This window comes from Aplysia californica, unplaced genomic scaffold (genome assembly GCF_000002075.1).
Source record: "Aplysia californica isolate F4 #8 unplaced genomic scaffold, AplCal3.0 scaffold00108, whole genome shotgun sequence".
NCBI classification, from domain to species: domain Eukaryota; kingdom Metazoa; phylum Mollusca; class Gastropoda; order Aplysiida; family Aplysiidae; genus Aplysia; species Aplysia californica.
In genome coordinates this window covers 80,536-99,343 of record NW_004797378.1, presented here as the reverse complement: position 1 = coordinate 99,343, position 18,808 = coordinate 80,536, and the positions used below count along the sequence as shown (strand labels likewise).

At 37.9% G+C, this 18,808-nt stretch overlaps 1 protein-coding gene across 1 annotated transcript; it reads left to right on the top strand.

The window, feature by feature from the left end:
• Window positions 1–2,554: 2,554 nt before the first annotated feature.
• On the top strand, window positions 2,555–13,585 carry LOC101852089 (post-GPI attachment to proteins factor 2). The gene is made up of 5 exons (XM_005095593.2): window positions 2,555–3,066; window positions 6,797–7,058; window positions 7,805–7,920; window positions 8,658–8,766; window positions 11,468–13,585. Exons 1-5 carry the CDS (start codon window positions 2,896–2,898, stop codon window positions 11,587–11,589), a joined length of 780 nt encoding a protein of 259 aa, XP_005095650.1. The 5' UTR covers window positions 2,555–2,895; the 3' UTR covers window positions 11,590–13,585.
• The last annotated feature ends 5,223 nt before the right edge of the window (window positions 13,586–18,808 follow it).

Here is an 18,808-nt window from a genome sequence, read left to right as displayed (position 1 = left end):
ATTTGACTCCTCTGTTGGCTGATCCATCCGTGAAGATCACAGCATCTCCATGTTCACTATGCTCTTCTATCAGGGTTTCAATTTCAGCGTTTGTAGCTCCTAGTGGCCAGTTGCGACATTCTCTACCCAATGTTGCCTTCACTGTTGTGTACTGTCCGAGCGCACCATCGACCACAACCCAATCCCTGCCTCTCCTAATGCCTTGTATCTGGCAGCACTCGTTGATGGTGTTCGTGGCTTGAGTCATCCATTCTGTGCCCCTCTTTAGTCTTGATGTCATCTGCCGTCCCACTCTCTTATGTAGAGGGTTCGTCTCGTCTACGCTGACTCGCTGAAAGGCTTGGACTTGTGCCAGTTTGTGCCTCTCGTCTGCACATGAGAAGTCTAGGAAGTATCTCATTGCTTCAGTTGAGGTATCTCGTGTGCACCCCAGGATTGCCCTCATTCTTTCATTTTGTAACACCTCGAGTCATTGCAGTTGCGCCTTTGATAGGGTCAAGAGTCCGAGTCCGTACTCTACGACAGAGAGTACCAGCGTCTGGTAGAGGATGACAAGGATTTTCTGGCTCATCTTAGCTCTGGTCATCATCTTATGGGCTGTTAGGCCTTTTCTCGCCTTGGAGATTGTTCTCGTGATGTGATCTTTGCCAGAGAGGGTGCGATCAAACGTGATGCCCAAGTACTTCAGTGTGGGTTCCCTCTTCAGCACTTTGCCTCCAATCGAGATACTTGACATGTCATCGTGCACTGAATGGTTATTCAGTGTACACCACAGTGCACTGGATTTATTTGGGTGCAGTTTCCCGTTGTACGCCTCACACCACTGATCAAGTCTGTCGAGTTCTTCCTGTACTCTATCCGCTGTAACCTGGCGGTTCTTGCCCTGCCTGTACACCAGCACATCATCAGCAAAACTGAGTACACGTCCGGGCCCCTCCAGCTGGTTGGAAGTAATCCCCATTGTTGCCACTTAAAATCATCAAATAATTTTCCTTGTTTTTGTTTGTTGCTTTTCAGTTTTTCTTTCTTCCTTCTCATCCACCCACCCAACCCTAACCCTTTTCCATTTTATTTTTCTTTTCGATCTTTTTGCTTTGTATTTGTGTTTAATTTTAGTTATCTTAATTAAACAAACTCAGCAATTCTCGTTCCATAGATTTAGCCTATACCATTCTGTACCTCCTCTTCTCCTCCCCAAACATAGTTGTATACACACACGCGCACGCACGCGTGCACACACACACACACACACACACACGCACACACACACACTCACAAACACACACACGTACACACCCCCCAAGCAGTCGGCGATGAAACCAACCTCGCTCGCCTAGTGACGTGGCCCATCACGCGCTTTGCGGCAAAGCGAGACCATCACGGTACGGACAAAAGCCCAAAGAAGAAGTGGAATATATTGGTAGTAGAGAGATTAAGCGACGAGTGAGGCAAGGATGTGTTACGTCACCAGACCTTAACATGTACAGTGAAACAATCCTTTGAAGCCTAGAAGAATGTCCAGGTTTCAAAGTAAATTGAGAAAAGATTAATAACATCAGGTATGCAGATGACACAGTTTTGATAGCAGGCTTAGAAAAGGACCTTCAATTGCTTCTAGATACTGTTGTAATAGAAAGTGGACGTAAAGGATAATTGTTGAATATAAAGAAAACAGAATGCATGGTAATATAAAAAAGCAGCAAAGCCTAGTTGTAATCTCATTAGCAAAGGTGAACAGATCAAACTAGTCCAACAGTTTAAATATCTAGGATATATGATAACATCTGATGCCAAGTGTTCCACAGAAATAAGACGGAGAATTACAATGGATAAGGCTAGTTTAAATAAAATGAGCCCAATCCTGAAAAATAGAAACATCTCAATGAACACCAAAATGAAAGTTCTGAAATGTTATGTTTGGTCAACCCTTCTATATGGCTGTGAGTGCTGGACAATCACTAAAGACAGTGAAAATAAAATAGAAGCAACAGAAATGTGGTTTCTTAGGAGACTGCTAAGAGTATCGTAGAAGGAAAAGAAATCAAATGAGGTATTGATGAGGCCCACGCGGGACGCTCAATGTTGAAAACAATCAGGAAACGACAAATGCAGTTTTTGGGACACATAAATAGACATAAGGGTCCTGAATACCTAGCTCTCACTGGCAAAATTGAGGGCAAGCGAGGCAGGGGAAGGCCCAGAGCAACATACTTGGGGAACCTAAACAAATGGGTAACAGGGAAAGATCAGGGAAACGTTGATTAGCTTTTTTGAGAGCCTCCGAGCAAAGGAATGAATGGAGAACAATGATCGCCGATGTCTGTCACAGATCTGGCACTAGATGATGATGATGAGAGAATCTTTAGTCTTACTGTCTTTCTGTCCCTAAACATAGATATAAACCACTACTCACTAAAATAAAAGCCGCCCCTTTTCCCCACACCCTTTCCTTTTCCTTTTTATTTTTTTGATTCTGCTAGGACTTGTCAAAGGGGTTGTAATCGAGCGAGACTTTGTAAATTTGATTTCAAGAGTAACTTCCCTTCTACCGGAAATTGAAAGAAATCGTATCTTGCCACTTTTCCGTTTATGATACTTTACTTTTTTTTTCCCCAAGTAAATGTTGATTTACAAGCAAATTATAGAAGATTGTAATTCTTACTTCTTCATCAAACTTCAAGTAATGAACAGAATACAGAATACCAGCCGGGTATATGTGAACTTTGAAAAACTATTAATTTGTGCACCCAATTTAATAGATTTTGGCTTCTTGTAAACAAATAATCAGTACCTGGTCGGCTTTGCCAGTCATAAAAACAGCTGCTTTTGTGCGTGGTCTCTCGGCGGACGGTGCAATAAAATGGGAATAGATTAGTTTCTGCAAACGCCTGGAATATGCAGGTCCACCGAAACTATCCCCACTTCTATGTGTTTTTCCCTCATGTAATAGGCATCAGTTGTATTCTACCTCTTGGGGCATTGCTTTTCTGCGAGTTATGGAGTGTTCTGGCAGACTTCAAAGCATCAACTGCAACAACTTGTGATCGTAAAATTAGGGAAACCGCTGTGAGTCTTTTCTAACGTCTTTTATTAGCACTGATCATTCACTGTTGTTTTCTATTAGATTCAGCGAAACGTGGGGTTAATTGAAAGGAGACAGAATCTATTTTGTTTTCCACTTTCCCCAATTCATAAGAACAAAATTGCTCCGAACAAAAATACAATTGACATCGAGCATGGATAATATCTATAGACGTCTCGACTAACACTTCGAGGGTTGACAAATAACTCGAATGTATTCGACACGTCGGAAGGACTTCCGTAACGAGTGATCTCCCCTACAAACACAATGAAGAAGAGACCTAGATCTTACCCTAACCCTGACCCAACCCCTACCCTTACCTCTACCTCTACCCTCACCCGTACCCTTACTGGTCTTACCTCTGCCCCTACCCTAAAGCTGGGAATTCATAGACACAGAAACTGAACAGCAGAAGAACTTCACGGGGACAGTACAGATCGCTCAAACAGAAATGCCATTGTCTGAATCGATTAGATCTAGTACGGAACGGCCGCAGGGTATGGCACCGTCAGTTCTGTTGTACCGCACAAGTTTTAAAAAAAAATCGGACACAGGAGCGATTCTGCCACTGCTGCAGAGGTGCCACAGAAAAAAATGTGGGCGTGGCGTCTAAATATTCCCGTGAAAATGACACGTTGCATAGTGGGCACTCTTGTTCCACGAACCTAGACAGTTTTGACTGGGTAGGTGCCATGCTGCTAATTATGCATCGAAATTAAACAAAAATGTTGCAAACCTGCCGTTTCCATCCCCCCCCCCCCCCCAAACCAAGGCAGTGCTACTGACTGAAATTGTCTTAAGGTCATTCCCAAAGGGGGGGATATATTAATATATTAACATGTTCTTATGCACAGTAGAATTGTAAATTGGCTGATTTATCAATGTGCCATGCTCACACGTACTGTGCCGGAACAACATAGGGGGAACTGCTGCTTTTTCTTTTCTTGTCCTTACACATCGTCATTTTTCCTCTATTTCTTTTGTATGTTTGTCACTCTCTTGTGAACTGCTATTTTCGGAGTGTCTTGATAGTCGAAGCAGACTTTGTGCTGTTGAGGCTGGAGAGGTGAGCAGAGTTTAAAAAGCCTGATTCCCTGTTTTGACTTCTCTGTTGACATCCACCCCTTGGCGCTCATATGACCTTATGCAGTTGCGAGTGCCGTAATACTTTACTAAAACAAGTCAAACCTGCCATGCCGTACCGTGTCTATGGATTCAAACATTGAAGTTGCCACTTGCGATACCGCACATTTCGTCCCGCTGCCGTTCTGCTGTCGTTCAGTTTCCGTGCCTATGGATTCCCCAGCTTAATCCTACCCTTACCCCAAACCCTAAGCCTCTATTATACTCTGTTTCATAGTGGTCTCTCGTTATATATGGAAGTCCTCCAGACACGTCCATAATATGGGTAAACTAGGATATGATACAAAATACCGGTAAGAGTGATATTGAACTTGTTCAGCGTTGAAGAAAGGGAAAGGAAGAGAGGTGATGCTGATGAGCCTCACAAGTAAAAAAAGAACGAAACTAATACAGTCAAACCTGTGTAAGACGGCCACCCATTGTCAAGGAGAAAAATGGTCGTATAAGACAGGTGGTCGTCTTAGGCAGGACTGATCAAGATGAAAAAAATGAACCATTCCCATCTGAGGTCCCAATCGAAAGTAGCTGCATTGTTGCTGTTTTTGTTGGTGGTGGTGGTGGTGGTTTGTATTTTGTTTGTAATTTTTATTTTGTTGCTGATTTTGCACAAGGGTGACAATAAAACGAAATGTATCAGACGAGAAAGACCGAGTGCCATGTTAAAACAAACACATGGGTCGCCACCCCTCGGAGAACGAGCGACGCTTCTGTCACAAGTTCATGTTGACGTCCTTTGTTACTTTTTTACAGACTCGGTAAACAGTGACCACTCATCTCACTTACGATTTGTGTATGAGTTCTGGGCGGGGCTTATGGGTTTTGAGGGATCACACGCTTACCTCACCAGCAGCTAAAAAGTGGTAGCTATTGGTCAACAGAGGGAGGGGCCACGCAACGTGATCGGTTGGAGGGACTACCGGTACCTAACACCAACGACAGGTGATTGAATTATGACGGCTCGCCTGCAACGCCAGGGGCCAATGCACAATTTATGACAAAACGTAATGGAGTCACTAAGGTGGCCGTTTAAGACAGGTGTTATTGCTTAGTGTGATAGGGGTTGTGTGTTAAAATATGGTGGCCGCGGCCGCGTTGGACAGGTGCCCGTTTTACACAGTTAAATTATATAGAAAAAACGCAAGGGGGGAAATGGAAAGTGGCCGTTTTTACAGGTGGCCGTCTTATAGAGATGGCCGTCAGGGCAGGTTTGACTGTATATTGCTTTTACATCAGATGATCACAATCAAGACAGTTTAACCAACACTAGTCAGAGCACACCACCCACCCCTTTTATGTAATTACTTCCTGATCCATACCTTTATGTTCGAACAGTCTCACTCACATGCATAAACTGAAATTCACATACATTTACTAACTATATGGCCCAATGCTGTACTGCATTGACTGTCTCCCATTACCCAGTATCCACCTCCACATTTTTAGATTTAGATTTTAGTTGAGTAAGGAAATTCTAGCATTTTATGCACGCCACAGGGATGTTTTTCTGGTGGGGAGGGGGGGGGGGGTTATTTTTTACTAGAACTAAACTAAAAGAACAATTAATTAATCTAAGCATTTGTTTTCTGTTTAACCCCATTTATATATAGGTTGTGTCTGTTAACCTTCGTTTTGTTTGAAAATACAACTTCGAAAAGTTTCAGGAATTTTCAGAAAAATCCCAGTGGCATCCCTAACCCTACCAATGCGATGATGTGTCTCGATAGGGGTCACAACGTGGTGGAATCAAGTGCTCGTCAGTTTTTGGGCATATGGGTATTATCTTAAAGTCTGTCCTTTTGCCTTGCTTTCGATGAAAAAAATATCCAATTTATCTTGGATACAAGTCGAGTTATTGGTGATGGAAAGGGGTCCAAAAATTAGTTAAATATCCTTAGGTTGAGAGCCCGTGGAAACTGAAAATTTACATGCCTTTAATCAATATTTATTTTTCAGTAAAATCCACACAGAAATGTTTTTTATTATGGGCACGATGGTGTTGAGCCAAAAAACAAAAATTCAATCAAAATTCTTTAACCTGCGGAAAAATACCTTTTTTTTTCTCTTTTTTTATAAATTTTGACGAGCGCTTGATTTCACCACGCTGCCTCACATAGACGGTGTATCACACTGTGCAGAGGTGAAACTGGTGGGCTCATGTAACCTAATACTCATGATGAGGACGGTTGTGTTTGTTTTCCATCTTGTGTATAGGGCTCTGTATAGTGTGATTTTCTGGAATTTGAGACGATTATCAGGAATAATTTGATTTTGCTTTTCAAAATGAACTGTTTTGATACATCTGTGGGGGTATTTGCAAAAACAGTGTTGCAAATGCAATTTGATACAAAAAATATACAGCTGTTTCGTCAGGGGCGAATGGCATATTGTTTGAGCTATCTGTAAATTTTAGTATTGGTTTGATATCAGTGGGCTTATTAAATATTTGCAACCTCATTTCTTAGAAATGCCGCCTTTGTCCACAACAAAACAGCTAAAAAAAGACTTGTCATTTAACTTGCTGTGGCCCCCATGTCTTCAAAGTGATTTACATTGATTTATTTCTGTTCTCAGGTGTGGAACTTTTTACCATCCATCAGTGAGGCCACAGGTCGATTGACACCACAGCGATATGTATGGCAGATCTGTATTGCACTACATTGCACCCCTCGCTTTCTGATTGCTCTGGGTTATCGTAGTGTTCACAGGGGCTTGTTCCCTCGGTCTGGTGCTCTAGCAAGGTTTGCTCATCTCTCAAGGGCATCTTACCTGCTGCATATGACAGAGATTTGTGCTCTTATTGGTTTGAGCATCATCTCTTCATCTGAGAATTATGGTTTGTACTTTATATTGGTCTACTGTTTTAAAAATTTGTCCATAGTGTATTTGCCAAAAGCAAAAGGTCAGCATTTTGTAAATGCAATGTACAGTGATAAGGAGAATGTGCTTTCCCCTAAAGCATAGAGGCATCATGACATGATGTTGAGTATTTTCTATTCACATAACGTATTGGTTTTATTAGTGAGATTTATTTGGTTACGGTAGGTTTTGGTTTTTCTAAGTACACTTTTCTTTTTTGGTAATAATTTTTAGGGGTTTCAAAGAATTATTGCAGCTACAGTCAAACTTGCTGTAACGACTATCTGTCCAAGACAATCACCTCTGTTCAAACGACCACTGGCCACTTCTCCCCTTGCATTATATTTTTCTATATTTTAATTGCACTGTTGAAGATGTCCCCCTGTCTAAACAATCACTTTTCTACTCAACAAAAGGTGGCAATCTTGGACAATTTTGATTATATTGCCTGCTTTTGGTTTATATAATCTGTCACATTGTTTGACTTTTGTAAGTCTGGTATAGTTCTAATTGGTTGTTGAAGACATTTTATTTTTCAATCTGTCCCCCTACTTCTTAAGGTCATGGAGTTTTTATTTTTATCCTTATTTGTTCATATTTTGTTTTGATATAATTTTAATGTTAGATGAGTTGTTCAGTTTCAAGAGTGACATGAGACTTGATTTAAATTTATAAGTTCTATGAGTATACATTGTTAAAATTATGACATGGTTCTTCCCTCAGAGATTCACAAGTTTTGCTTCATCACATTCATGCTCTGTGCCACCCTACATATGTTGTCAATGTGTGTACTCTATGGACCTGGATTGAGAGCCGTACAGTTTGGAGTAGATGAAACAGTGAGTTGAAGCAAACTCATCCTCTTGAGTATATTCTTTTTTTTTCTTTTGTGTGCTTTTTTCAAATTATTGGGGGGGGGGGGTCTATTTTTAATTGAAGAAGTTTTGATCCCGATGCAGTGGAGTCCAGACTGAGAATTTTTTGTCCTATTCATACTTTTAAAACAACTGTTTTTTAGCCAACAAAGGATAGTAGAATTTATTTTAATAATTTTCAAACAGCAGTATTTCATGGAAAAGGGTTGAAATTATCAAAGAACAGAAAACTTGTTTGAAAACTTGGAAACTTGAGAATGACATGGGGAGGTTCAGAACCCCCCATCTAAAAAAAACGAAAAAACAAAAACAAAACAAAAACAACTTTCAAAATCTTTTATTTGAATTTAACTGTTGAGAATGTTCGGTTCGACAAGTATGATAAAGATGTGTGGCTTGTGCTGCTCTATTTGGAAGGAAACATGCCACTATTAAAAGTTTTATTCTTTTCAGCTTTTATTGTCCTGTTTTTATATTGCGGATTTCATAAAAAAGTAAACAATTTTTAGGTATAGCCTTTCTTTTCTTTCTTGGGTTTTCTACTTTGTTAGAATTTAGATCAGCATATTTGAGATCCATATTTTTTTGGGTACAAATTTGATAGACCTAATTACAATGACCTATTAGATAGAGTATTTCATGAATAACATTTGATTATTTTTCAGACATTTTCTGATAATTTGGGGTTGTTTTTTTTTCAGGAGGAAAGGTCTCTGAGGCTAAAGCAAATCCTTACTTTTGTGAACATTACCACTTTCGTGGTTGCCATGTACTTCTTCTACCGTCACAACACATATTGTGAAGATGGAGGTAATGTTTGCTTTTTTTTCAATCTTTAGGTCTCAGGGTTTTCTTTTTTTTTTTTGGTCAGTCTCATGATATAAAGCATCTATAGTGCTTGATTTATAAGAAACACAACACAAATTATTATTTTCTTCTTTCTCCTGCTGTATCTTCTCTTTTATGATATTTTTCTCCCCACTCTTCCGCCTCAACCTTTTTCACCAGCATTTCTTCTCTCTCAAATTCTTTAGTTGTCTGTCGTTAGGAAAATAATAGTTTTATGTGACTTTTAAATATCCCTTTATTCCATAAAGTTTGAAAGACTAACTTCTTGTTTTGTTCTATATTTGCTTGTGTATCTTTCTATAGATGAAAATGCAAATCTAGTTATAACTCATTAGCAGAGACTTTGAAAAGTGAAGCATATTTCTGCTTCAATATATTTTTTAAAAGCCAAATAATGTAAGTATGATTCTAAATTTAGCAATTTGTAAGAAACACATGAGATAAATGTCCCATGAACGTCCTTGTTAACTCACTGGCTACCAGTGCCACCTATGACGCGGTCATAGAACTGGTTCGACTGACTACCTTTGCTGCAGCCCTTGCAGTTTTTTAGTTCAGGGGGGGGGGGGTTCATTACTACCGCAGCATATTTAACGTGGGTACTGCTTTTAGAAACTTCAACCACTTCTGCACCGAAATTGCAGGAAAAGGGTAGAAATGCCCTTTTCGTGCTCTAAGTGCCATTGTGCATAGGACAATGTTTCCATTTTTATCACACGAAGGAGAGTTACTGGCTGTAACAAACTGTGACAATTGGACAGACTGTTGCCATCTCTATTCTTTTTTGTGCTCTCTGTAGGCATGTGCCACAAACAATAGGCAGAAAACATTTTAGTTGCATACAAGTCACGTTTGATTTGTTTTCTTTGGTCCTAATTTGAGGTACAACCATGGTTCTGCAATTTCCAGACCTTTAGACGAAAGAAGGAAATTGCTTTCTGTTTGCTGTCTAACAATCTTTATTATGTCCATAATAAGTGTGCATAGTTTCATGACTTTATGTTAGTTAGTTTTGTCACAGTGATCGTTTGGAAAACACATAGAAATAGCAGGTACGCAGGGTACATCAAAGACAAATATGATGGGTAGCCAAGGAGTTGAAGCGTGCCTTCACTTAAACACTGATACTAATACTCACACACTTGCACATGCACAAACACACACACATGACACACACCCTTATCAGCGCTCACACTTTGGTATCTGATCTAAGGTGGGATGATTATAATTTTTTAAAGCTAGTTCTTGGATGAATCCATTCCTTGAATGATTCCTTGGCTAAAACATGCTCAGGATTCCCAACTTAATAATCAAACAAACTGGAAAGTTTAACTATCAGAATCATTTTTAGGCATATTTTGCTCCTAAGGTAAAAAAATATTTCAACACTGAGAATTTACTGTGAATTACTTATTAATGGAAAACGGTAAATTTGAGATTTGAATTTATAATGTGTGGTATGCAGATTATGCTTTCTTTATTTGGCAACAAATCAGCCTTGAAGGGAGAAAAATATGTCTATTCATTTTATGGAAAAAAAACTTATAACACTTTATAACAAAAATTATTATGTTGTGTGTGCGGTTGGTGGGACTTCTCTTGCACAGGGGTCGTAACAACAATGTGGGAAGTGCAGGTAGAATAAAACTGGTTGTTTCCCTTCAACTAAGTGTCGGATTTGAAAGCAGCTCATGTAATACATATATTTTGGCAGCAGATTGGCATGATGAAAAGATAACAATAATACCGTACTGGTTGGGAAAAGTGCTGATTTGAGGTAGAGGAAAATTATGTTCTTCTATTGTCTGTGTGTGGATATATGGTATGATGTGCTGGAAATATCTGAGAACTGAGGATTTATTTTTTCAGTGTGTTTACATTGTATTTACTTTTACTACACTTTCAGTATGTTTAGGTACCAGTACATACATGTACTTGTAGATTTAATTCTTTGACTTTCATTGACATGCTGTGCTATATATATATATTTTTTTTTTACAGACACCATGTAGATTATTACAAAAGATAGTTTACTATCTTAACTTTTGGCGACACTGTGGGTGGTTGATGGGTGCTCTGGCGTGGTTTGCTCCTTCTTTCCTATCAAACACCTATCGTCCTGATCTCTCTCTTCCTTCTTTTTTATATGTTACTCTCTTGTAGCACATCTAATCTTCAGCACTTATATGACCTTATAGTATTGCAAGTGTCATAAAACTCTTACTAACTTGTGGCAGCGGAGGTGTAGTGGTTTGGCAGTTGTGCTTGCTTTCAAAATGTCATGGGTTTGAACCCTGCCAGGGGGTCAACATTATGTCGTTGGGAGAAGCACTTTACACGAACTGTCCTCAGAATCACCCATGAGGGAATGGGTACTCGGTTTTATAGACAGAAAAATCTCATCAATTTGAAAGTGTTTGAGCGCATAATCAGCTGCTTGTAGTGTATCCTTCCTAGGAAGCCAAGAATGTTCCTGAGTGTACTAGGGTCTGCTGGGGTAATAATATAGATTATGAAGTAGGTAAAACTTGCTGTTGAACCGATATATGCGCTATACAAATGCTACTTATTATTATCATTATTATTATAATATCTTTTTTTCTTTTTCTGAATCAAAATCCTGATAAAACGATTGAGTAATAGCTTTCTGTTCAATCCACAGTGTACAGTCTGTTTGCCCTGTGTGAGATAGTTGTGGTGGTCACCAACATTGCATTCCACAGCACTGCCATGCTAGATTTCAACAAGTCTCATGTGGTTTTACAAGATGGAATTGGCAGATGATGCTGCAGTAATTTAAAATACTTTTTGATTAGTCATATATATACAGTATTTATTGTTAACTGTGTAAAATTATATGTCTGTGTGTTTTGATCACTTCTGTGTATATTAGCTGGGAATGGTGTTCATATTATTGTTTGTTGGTTGGAGGCTCTAGCTACTTTTTGACAAAATTTTATAAGTAAGGAGCTTATCATGACTGTACAGCATTAAATTTTGCAGCATTTACTCAAAAGCTGTGCTGAATCGTTCAAGTCTTCCATTTGTATATGTTTTTGTCAACTTTCTAATTGTACGTTGTTGTTTTTTATAGTCCATTTTTTTACATAAGTGTTTCATGATAAATGTCGTCAGATGTCGGATTAGAAATTGTGCGTGATGGAAGTTGTGTCCTTTTCATGTTGAGGCGATTTTCTTTCGGACAGTTGTTTATCCTTTTTTGAGACTTATCAATCTAATCTTTTGTTTTTACAATAGATTTTAGATGCACATGAGAAAATAAGTGTGCTTTGTGCATCTTGGTAGTTACCTGTAAGCCTATTCACTCAAAAATCTTCCCTCCTTTTCTTGGACTTTCCTTGTCGTCATTTTTAGCATTATCAATAATGGGCTTCATTCTATATTGGGTACTCTTACTTATGACAAGCTGATGCCTGTTACAGGCTCTACCTTTCGGAGGTTTTGAAAGTATTGTTTTAAACCTGTGAATAAAGTATGTAGGGTAGAATTAAAGTGTTGTTAAAATCTCTTTGATATACAAGGAACACCCCTTTGGGTGTATTTGTCTTTTCTATCTATATTGTAATATATTTATAATAGAAAGGATAAGATATATTATACACAGACACCCAGACACGCGCACACACACACACACACACATGCACACACACACACACACACGCGTACATACACACACATACACACACACACAAAAACCCCAAGACTCATTGGTTCACTAAAACACACACACATTTGATATCGGTAGCGAGCTGTTCAAATGTCCTAAACGCAAACTTTTTCAGGAGAGAGAAAATAAGGTTTCGTTTTTCTAAGAAATTGTATCTTGATAATGGGTTATTTTTTTTTGGTGGCTATCATCAACATTTTGAATTTGAATTTTGTTGAAACTTTTCTTGGGTACATGCAACCGATACCACTGATTGAGAAACTGCGGTAAAAAAACAAAGCAAAACAAAAAAAAAGAGTTTTCAATACACATGAACAGCTAGCGATAATATATTGGTTGACTTCCCTTTGACTGAAACCAGGTCATATATCACAAGTTTTTATTTTGGAGCTTTGGTTGTGGTAGCATTTTACACGTCATGTATTATGCAGGTTATTTTGAAGTACCATTCTAAGATTTAGTAACTCCACGTCATTCCATTTTTAAGTTAATGACTTTGTGATATGGATGGACATCATGCTTGGCTTACTTGGTGTTTTGATTTATCTGTTTCATGTAAGTGTTCACATATACTATGTTGCCATTACGGAAGAAATTTACACTTTTGTCTTTTCTAAGTATATAGGCCTACTATATGTATTTATTATGGTGATTTTAATCAAATCAAAAATGTTGACACCATTCTGCTGATACGAACACCAGATAATCTACAAATGGCATTATGAGATTTCTATCCCTTACTTCTCACATTTATTTCTACGCCACCATTTCCAATGGAAAATGCAAACAGCAATGTTATTTTTTATATAAGGGACCAAATGTTTTTGCAGAATATTTCTGAAAGTTGATCTGTATATAATTTTTTCTTTTTTTTGGGTCTTTTTTTAAATGCTAGAGTTGATTCACTTTCCTGATTGAAAGACTTGTACTACTGAGTGTGGCGAAAACTGTTCGTTTTTTTCTCTTATTTGTCCATTGACATCGTTTTATTTGGTTCTACTAGTGCTGTTTTGATTATTCTAACTTTTGCAATTTTACTTAAATTCTTTGAATAAACATTTACATAAGAGAATGAGTCAATTCGATATTCTTCTCATGAGTTTGAAACTTCTTTTTTTTGAAACCTGTTTTGAATATTTCACGTGCTTTTGTTAATGTGTCAGTCTTACAGTTTTCTGTTTTTGGAATGCAATGCTCAGTGCTCAGTACTAGAGCTGGCTTGCATGTGAAATTTTTATGATGCTAATTTCTTATGTCCCTAATCTACTGCAGTCTTTAAATGGGCTAGGTTGAATGGTTACTGCACTAAGTACTGCCTCCATTCATTTGTATTAAACAGTGTGGGGCTATGTCTACTTGAAAAAAAAATCATCTAGTTATTTCAAGGGCAAACCGAATGAACCAGCATCTGCAGTGAAGTGGTTAGGCACTTCACTGTCGCATGCAGAAGATCCAAGTTCGACTCCAGATTGGGGAGAATTTTTATCGAATACCTTGGTGGTCTTTCTACTGGGACATTGCATCCCTTTCAGCTCGGGTTAGCCTTGACAGGCAGTGTCAACATGTGGAGCTTCATGGTTCAAGTGTGAGTGAGGTCTGAATTTCCTCGTCCTTCCTGTAGGGTTTTTACCCCTCAAGACTTTTGAGTGGCTGGTGAATCGAGCACTCTGCCTTGAAAATGGACTCTTTCTTGCTCTCAAGGCATACCTTGGGTTAAATAGAACAACTTGCAAGCTGCTTGTTTTTCTTTTAGCAACTAGGTAACAGCACCCTTACCACCACCACCATATGTGTCACGATACTGTAGGATCAGGCGCTTGTCAAATTTTGGGCATCTTGAGTTTTTGTCTTGCATTTGGTGAAAGATTACCCATCTATCTTGAATAGAAGTGGAGATATTTGCCATTGAAGGAGGTGGGGGTTGACTGATATGAAAGGTAAAATTAGTGAGAAAATGGCTGCCAAAGTTGGGAGACTTCCAAAGCTTGAGTATCCTTGGAAACTGGAAATTTACATTTTTTGTGTGCCTTTAATGAACGTTTTTCGGTACCATTCACACAGAAATATGTTTTGAAAAGGACATAAAAGGTATTGAGGCAAAAAAAGAAAATTTTTTAAAAATTGCTCAAGTCCGGAAAAATGCCGGTTTCTCTGATTTCACTGTTTTGACGAGTGTCTGATATCATCACGCTGCCTCATATATTACAATTCAAAGACACAAAGTAGAAAGAGGTATACTTTGCTGTTGTAGTATTCCTTTACTTTTGCTGCCACACAGTTACAGATTTTTTTAACGCTGAAGTTGAGAATCTTTCCCTGGCTGGCATCTGAGATGTCTTGGTTAAGTGCTTTGCTGATGCACACAGAAGACTCGAGTTTAATTCCTGTGTGAGGAGAATTTTTATCGATTGTCTTAGTCTTTCTGCGGGGCTTTGTTTCCCTCTCATTCCACCTCCTAAATGATCTAAATTGTGTCTATGGGGGCATTAAAAAAACCTTCATAAAAAAGCGAAAATGTAATCTTGTTCTCATAAGCAGGTGCTAATTGTTCAATACTACACACAGCACAACACAGTGCAACTTTCTGCTTCAAACAGACATCATATTAAGCATCTCAAACAAAGTATGCAAAGCATTCGGTCATAGGTTTTTGTGAGTATTTATTTTTGCTTTTTCGAGGTCATCATTTACATGTAAAAACAAACGATAAAAAAGGCATGGGTAATGCAATCATTCAATAATGATCTTATAAAAGAAACAACTAATGAATTAGCCTTCTGATAATTGAAGAGAAATTGGAAGTTTTATTCATGCACATATGAAAAGACTTTTTCTTGGCATATCGAATGCAGATGGATCACACACAAATGAAAATCAAAAAAGTCTCTCCTAAACATTGTATAACAACAATTGAGAAAACAATGTTTTACTGTCTGCACTGCTTGCAAACCATGCAAAAATTGGTACACGTACGTGACTTTAGGAGTCAACGTCATGACAGTCATAACATAGACAGCACTACAGTTGTAATATTTTGGTATTCGGCTTGATAGCACCAAGCACAATGCGATGAACATCATAAATCATTTGTCATCTCTAAAACATTTGAATAAAGGTGTGACAATTCTTCAGTGATTTATACAAAAATATGATGAAAATAAAACAAAATTGAGAGCCTTTAACAAATGTGGAGCAAGAACATTATAATTATGTAACTAGGGTGTAACCAAATATCTTATAATTTTGGTGTATTCAATTTATTTCCTTTTATGAACTTTTGAAAATAACATTAAAGACATCTGATTTACACATTCAACCACTCTTTGTTCGTGAAAGAAACACACAATCCGTCACATCATTGAAAGCTTTGCGGAGTGGGAATGATTTGGACTGTTTGCAGCTTAAAATACATAAGATGAGACAGGTAAACTGAGGAACCATGCACAGCGCAAAAACTGCTTTTTTTTGTCATGACCACACTCACTCAAAGATGAGAATGAAATGATGCTGAAATTGGCAAGACTTTGAAAAACTCAAATTGCTTTAAAAGAAAACTGAAATAAATAGTGAACAGGTGATTGTGGAATAGAAGGTAAAGAAACAACAATTGAGGAGAGAGCACTACAGCAGTCGTGTCATGACCAGAGCTGTCAAACTCAGAATATGTCAAGCCTCACAGAGTTCACAGTCCAAGTACAGTTCATATGTTTCTTTAGTGTTGTAATTTATTCTTTTGCCTTTTGAAAATAACTGAATTAAAATACTGCCGGTATGTATACGCTATAACAGAACGGAGGACTCAGTATGGCAGTCCCTGACAGTTGCATTGAATATTTTAAAATTAAACATGAATTCCTATGTACAGATATTGGTACATAAAAACAAAGAAGGATAACTCTTCGATTAGATGCTAAAGTTTTTTTTCCTGAAAGCAGCTTTTCATTGCTTTTGAAATAATACGACACCTTAATTGCATATTTGGAGTATTATTTCCAGCAAAGGGAAACTTCTAGAAGAAGTGACCCCTGGTAATCAAGATATCATGACTTGATCAAAATCCAAGCCTGTATACGAACTGTGAGACTGTTGTGACTCTGTGCTACATTACATATGTCTGAGTTTGAAACTTTTGTCATGAGTTTGTTCACTTTGGGCAATGGTGCTGGCATGAGGACAATATCTACAAGTCATGATATACTATGTACGCATGAATCGAATCTTCACAGATCCAGACTTTTTGGAAACATTATTATTATTATTACAACAGCTTTAGCATCAGAAAGTTGAATAATGACAACACGTTTCACAAGAAGATTTGAGAAGGATGAAATGAGACACTTCTTGTGTGACGATTTTGTGTTGATATAAGGAATGAGAAAGACGATGTGTACTTGACTCTGGCGTCACTATTATAACATATTATTATAGAAAATGGAACATGACAAGGGGCTGAGAGGAGAGTGAGTTCGGGTGAGATCAAAGTTTTCAGACACCAAAGTGTTATTCATATAGCTTTTCAAGTTTTACAGGGGGGTAATACATTTTACTGTTTGTTGTCTAAAGGTCAGTTCAGTTGTTTATCTCATGATCAGAGACAGTTGAAGCTTAGATGTAAAAAAAAAAGAAAGATGTTTTCATAAATGTAACATAAATTTGATGACTTTTAAAAAGCCAAGAAAAGAGCGTGCCAGTAAAAAATCTTACTTGAAATATACAGGTGCGTTTCTTCAAGTTTTTTTTAGATATCTGCATCACTTACTCAATCAACAACCAACCCCACTCTCCCTTTTGTCCCCTTCTTGATGATATGATATGTCTCGTATGTGTGTTACATATGTTGAAAAAAATGAGATGCTTTCCACTCTTCCGAGGTACTTGTGGTATCGATAGGCAAAATCAAGGCAAGACTTAAACTTGTAGACCAGAATTTGTTCAAGTTCACATGCGTACATCATCTATAAATGATACAAGTGTCATTAGCAGTTCGTTTGTTTTGTTTTTTAATCACCTACTAAAAAAAAAGGCATTCATCTTCCCATTCTGACTAACATGCGTACATCATCTATAAATGATACAAGTGTCATTAGCAGTTCGTTTGTTTTGTTTTTTAATCACCTACTAAAAAAGAAGGCATTCATCTTCCCATTCTGACTAACTTTGCATAGTAATGAATGCAAAATCTGGATGGTTTGACACTGTGAAACAGCTTGTACTGAGAGATTCAAATGCAAACCCATTGCAATCTACCATACCTAAACAATCATACTTTCCCTTTTCGGGGCAAAAATCTACTAATGCAGATAATAGTATATGTGCAACAAACATGTGTTTAACAACTCAAATCTTCACTCACAAAAAACATTCACACTTGGGAATGTTAGACAAACAAACAAAATGCCAAGCATATATCCGTGACGGGTTCACAATTGATCTAACCCAACTCAGCCATGAACTCAAGAGGCACGATTCTCCATCAGAAGATAATTTATGAGTGTGCACAATCTATTGTCCAGTGTATCAAAACACAGCAGTGTTTTAATTGTAGAGCTAGACAAAACCGTCACTTACAGTCTGTGATGAGAAATCATGAGAGTCCACACATCTACAATCATGCTGAAATCTGATACTCTTCGCTTCGCCAGTTTTCAGACACACACAAAAAAAGGAAATTTCTTTATATTTTCAGACAAGTAGTTGATATAAAGCTCCTATATTAAAGCATCCAAAACATTTCACTAGTCACGCCACAATACACTACGTTATCTGATTCTATCACTTTAGAGTGATCCATATTTTATACTCAGCCTGACCCATTTGTCATCCCAACTAAGTTCTCTCAATCCAAAAACAAAGAAACGAGAAAAACACAGTCATCTTTCCCACTATCATAAAGGTTTTTGTACCAAAACATTTAGATCAATAATAAATCTACACACGGATATTCGGTAGATTCACTGTAAATCTCTCTTCAGTCATCCCGAAGCTTGTGCCGGCACAAAATCACTTTTAGTCAACAGTACAATATTATTAATGCTGCAAAAACAGTATAAAGTGCCTTTTGTCCATGTCTCTTTTCCATTCATTCTGCAATCACTGTCGAGCAAAAGACATAACCTGTCCATAACTGAAATATTTTTTTTATAACAACAAAAGGGCAACGGAAATCACTCGATAATAAGAAGACCAACAAGAAAAAAACCCCAACAACAACAACAAAAAACTAAGCCTTGTTTCCCCTCTCTCCACCATCCCCCCTGGTCTTCCATTGCTCTCTCTCTCTCTCTCTCTCTCTCTCTCTCTCTCTCTCTCTCTCTC

What these genes read in the sequence shown, in the direction of transcription:
- LOC101852089 (XM_005095593.2), top strand. Translation starts at nt 2,896, where the DNA reads ATGCAGGTCCACCGAAACTATCCCCACTTCTATGTGTTTTTCCCTCAT. An exon ending in GTAAAATTAGGGAAACCGCT is followed by an intron (nt 3,067 to 6,796) that starts GTGAGTCTTTTC and finishes TTCTGTTCTCAG; the next exon opens with GTGTGGAACTTTTTACCATC. An exon ending in CACATATTGTGAAGATGGAG is followed by an intron (nt 8,767 to 11,467) that starts GTAATGTTTGCT and finishes TTCAATCCACAG; the next exon opens with TGTACAGTCTGTTTGCCCTG.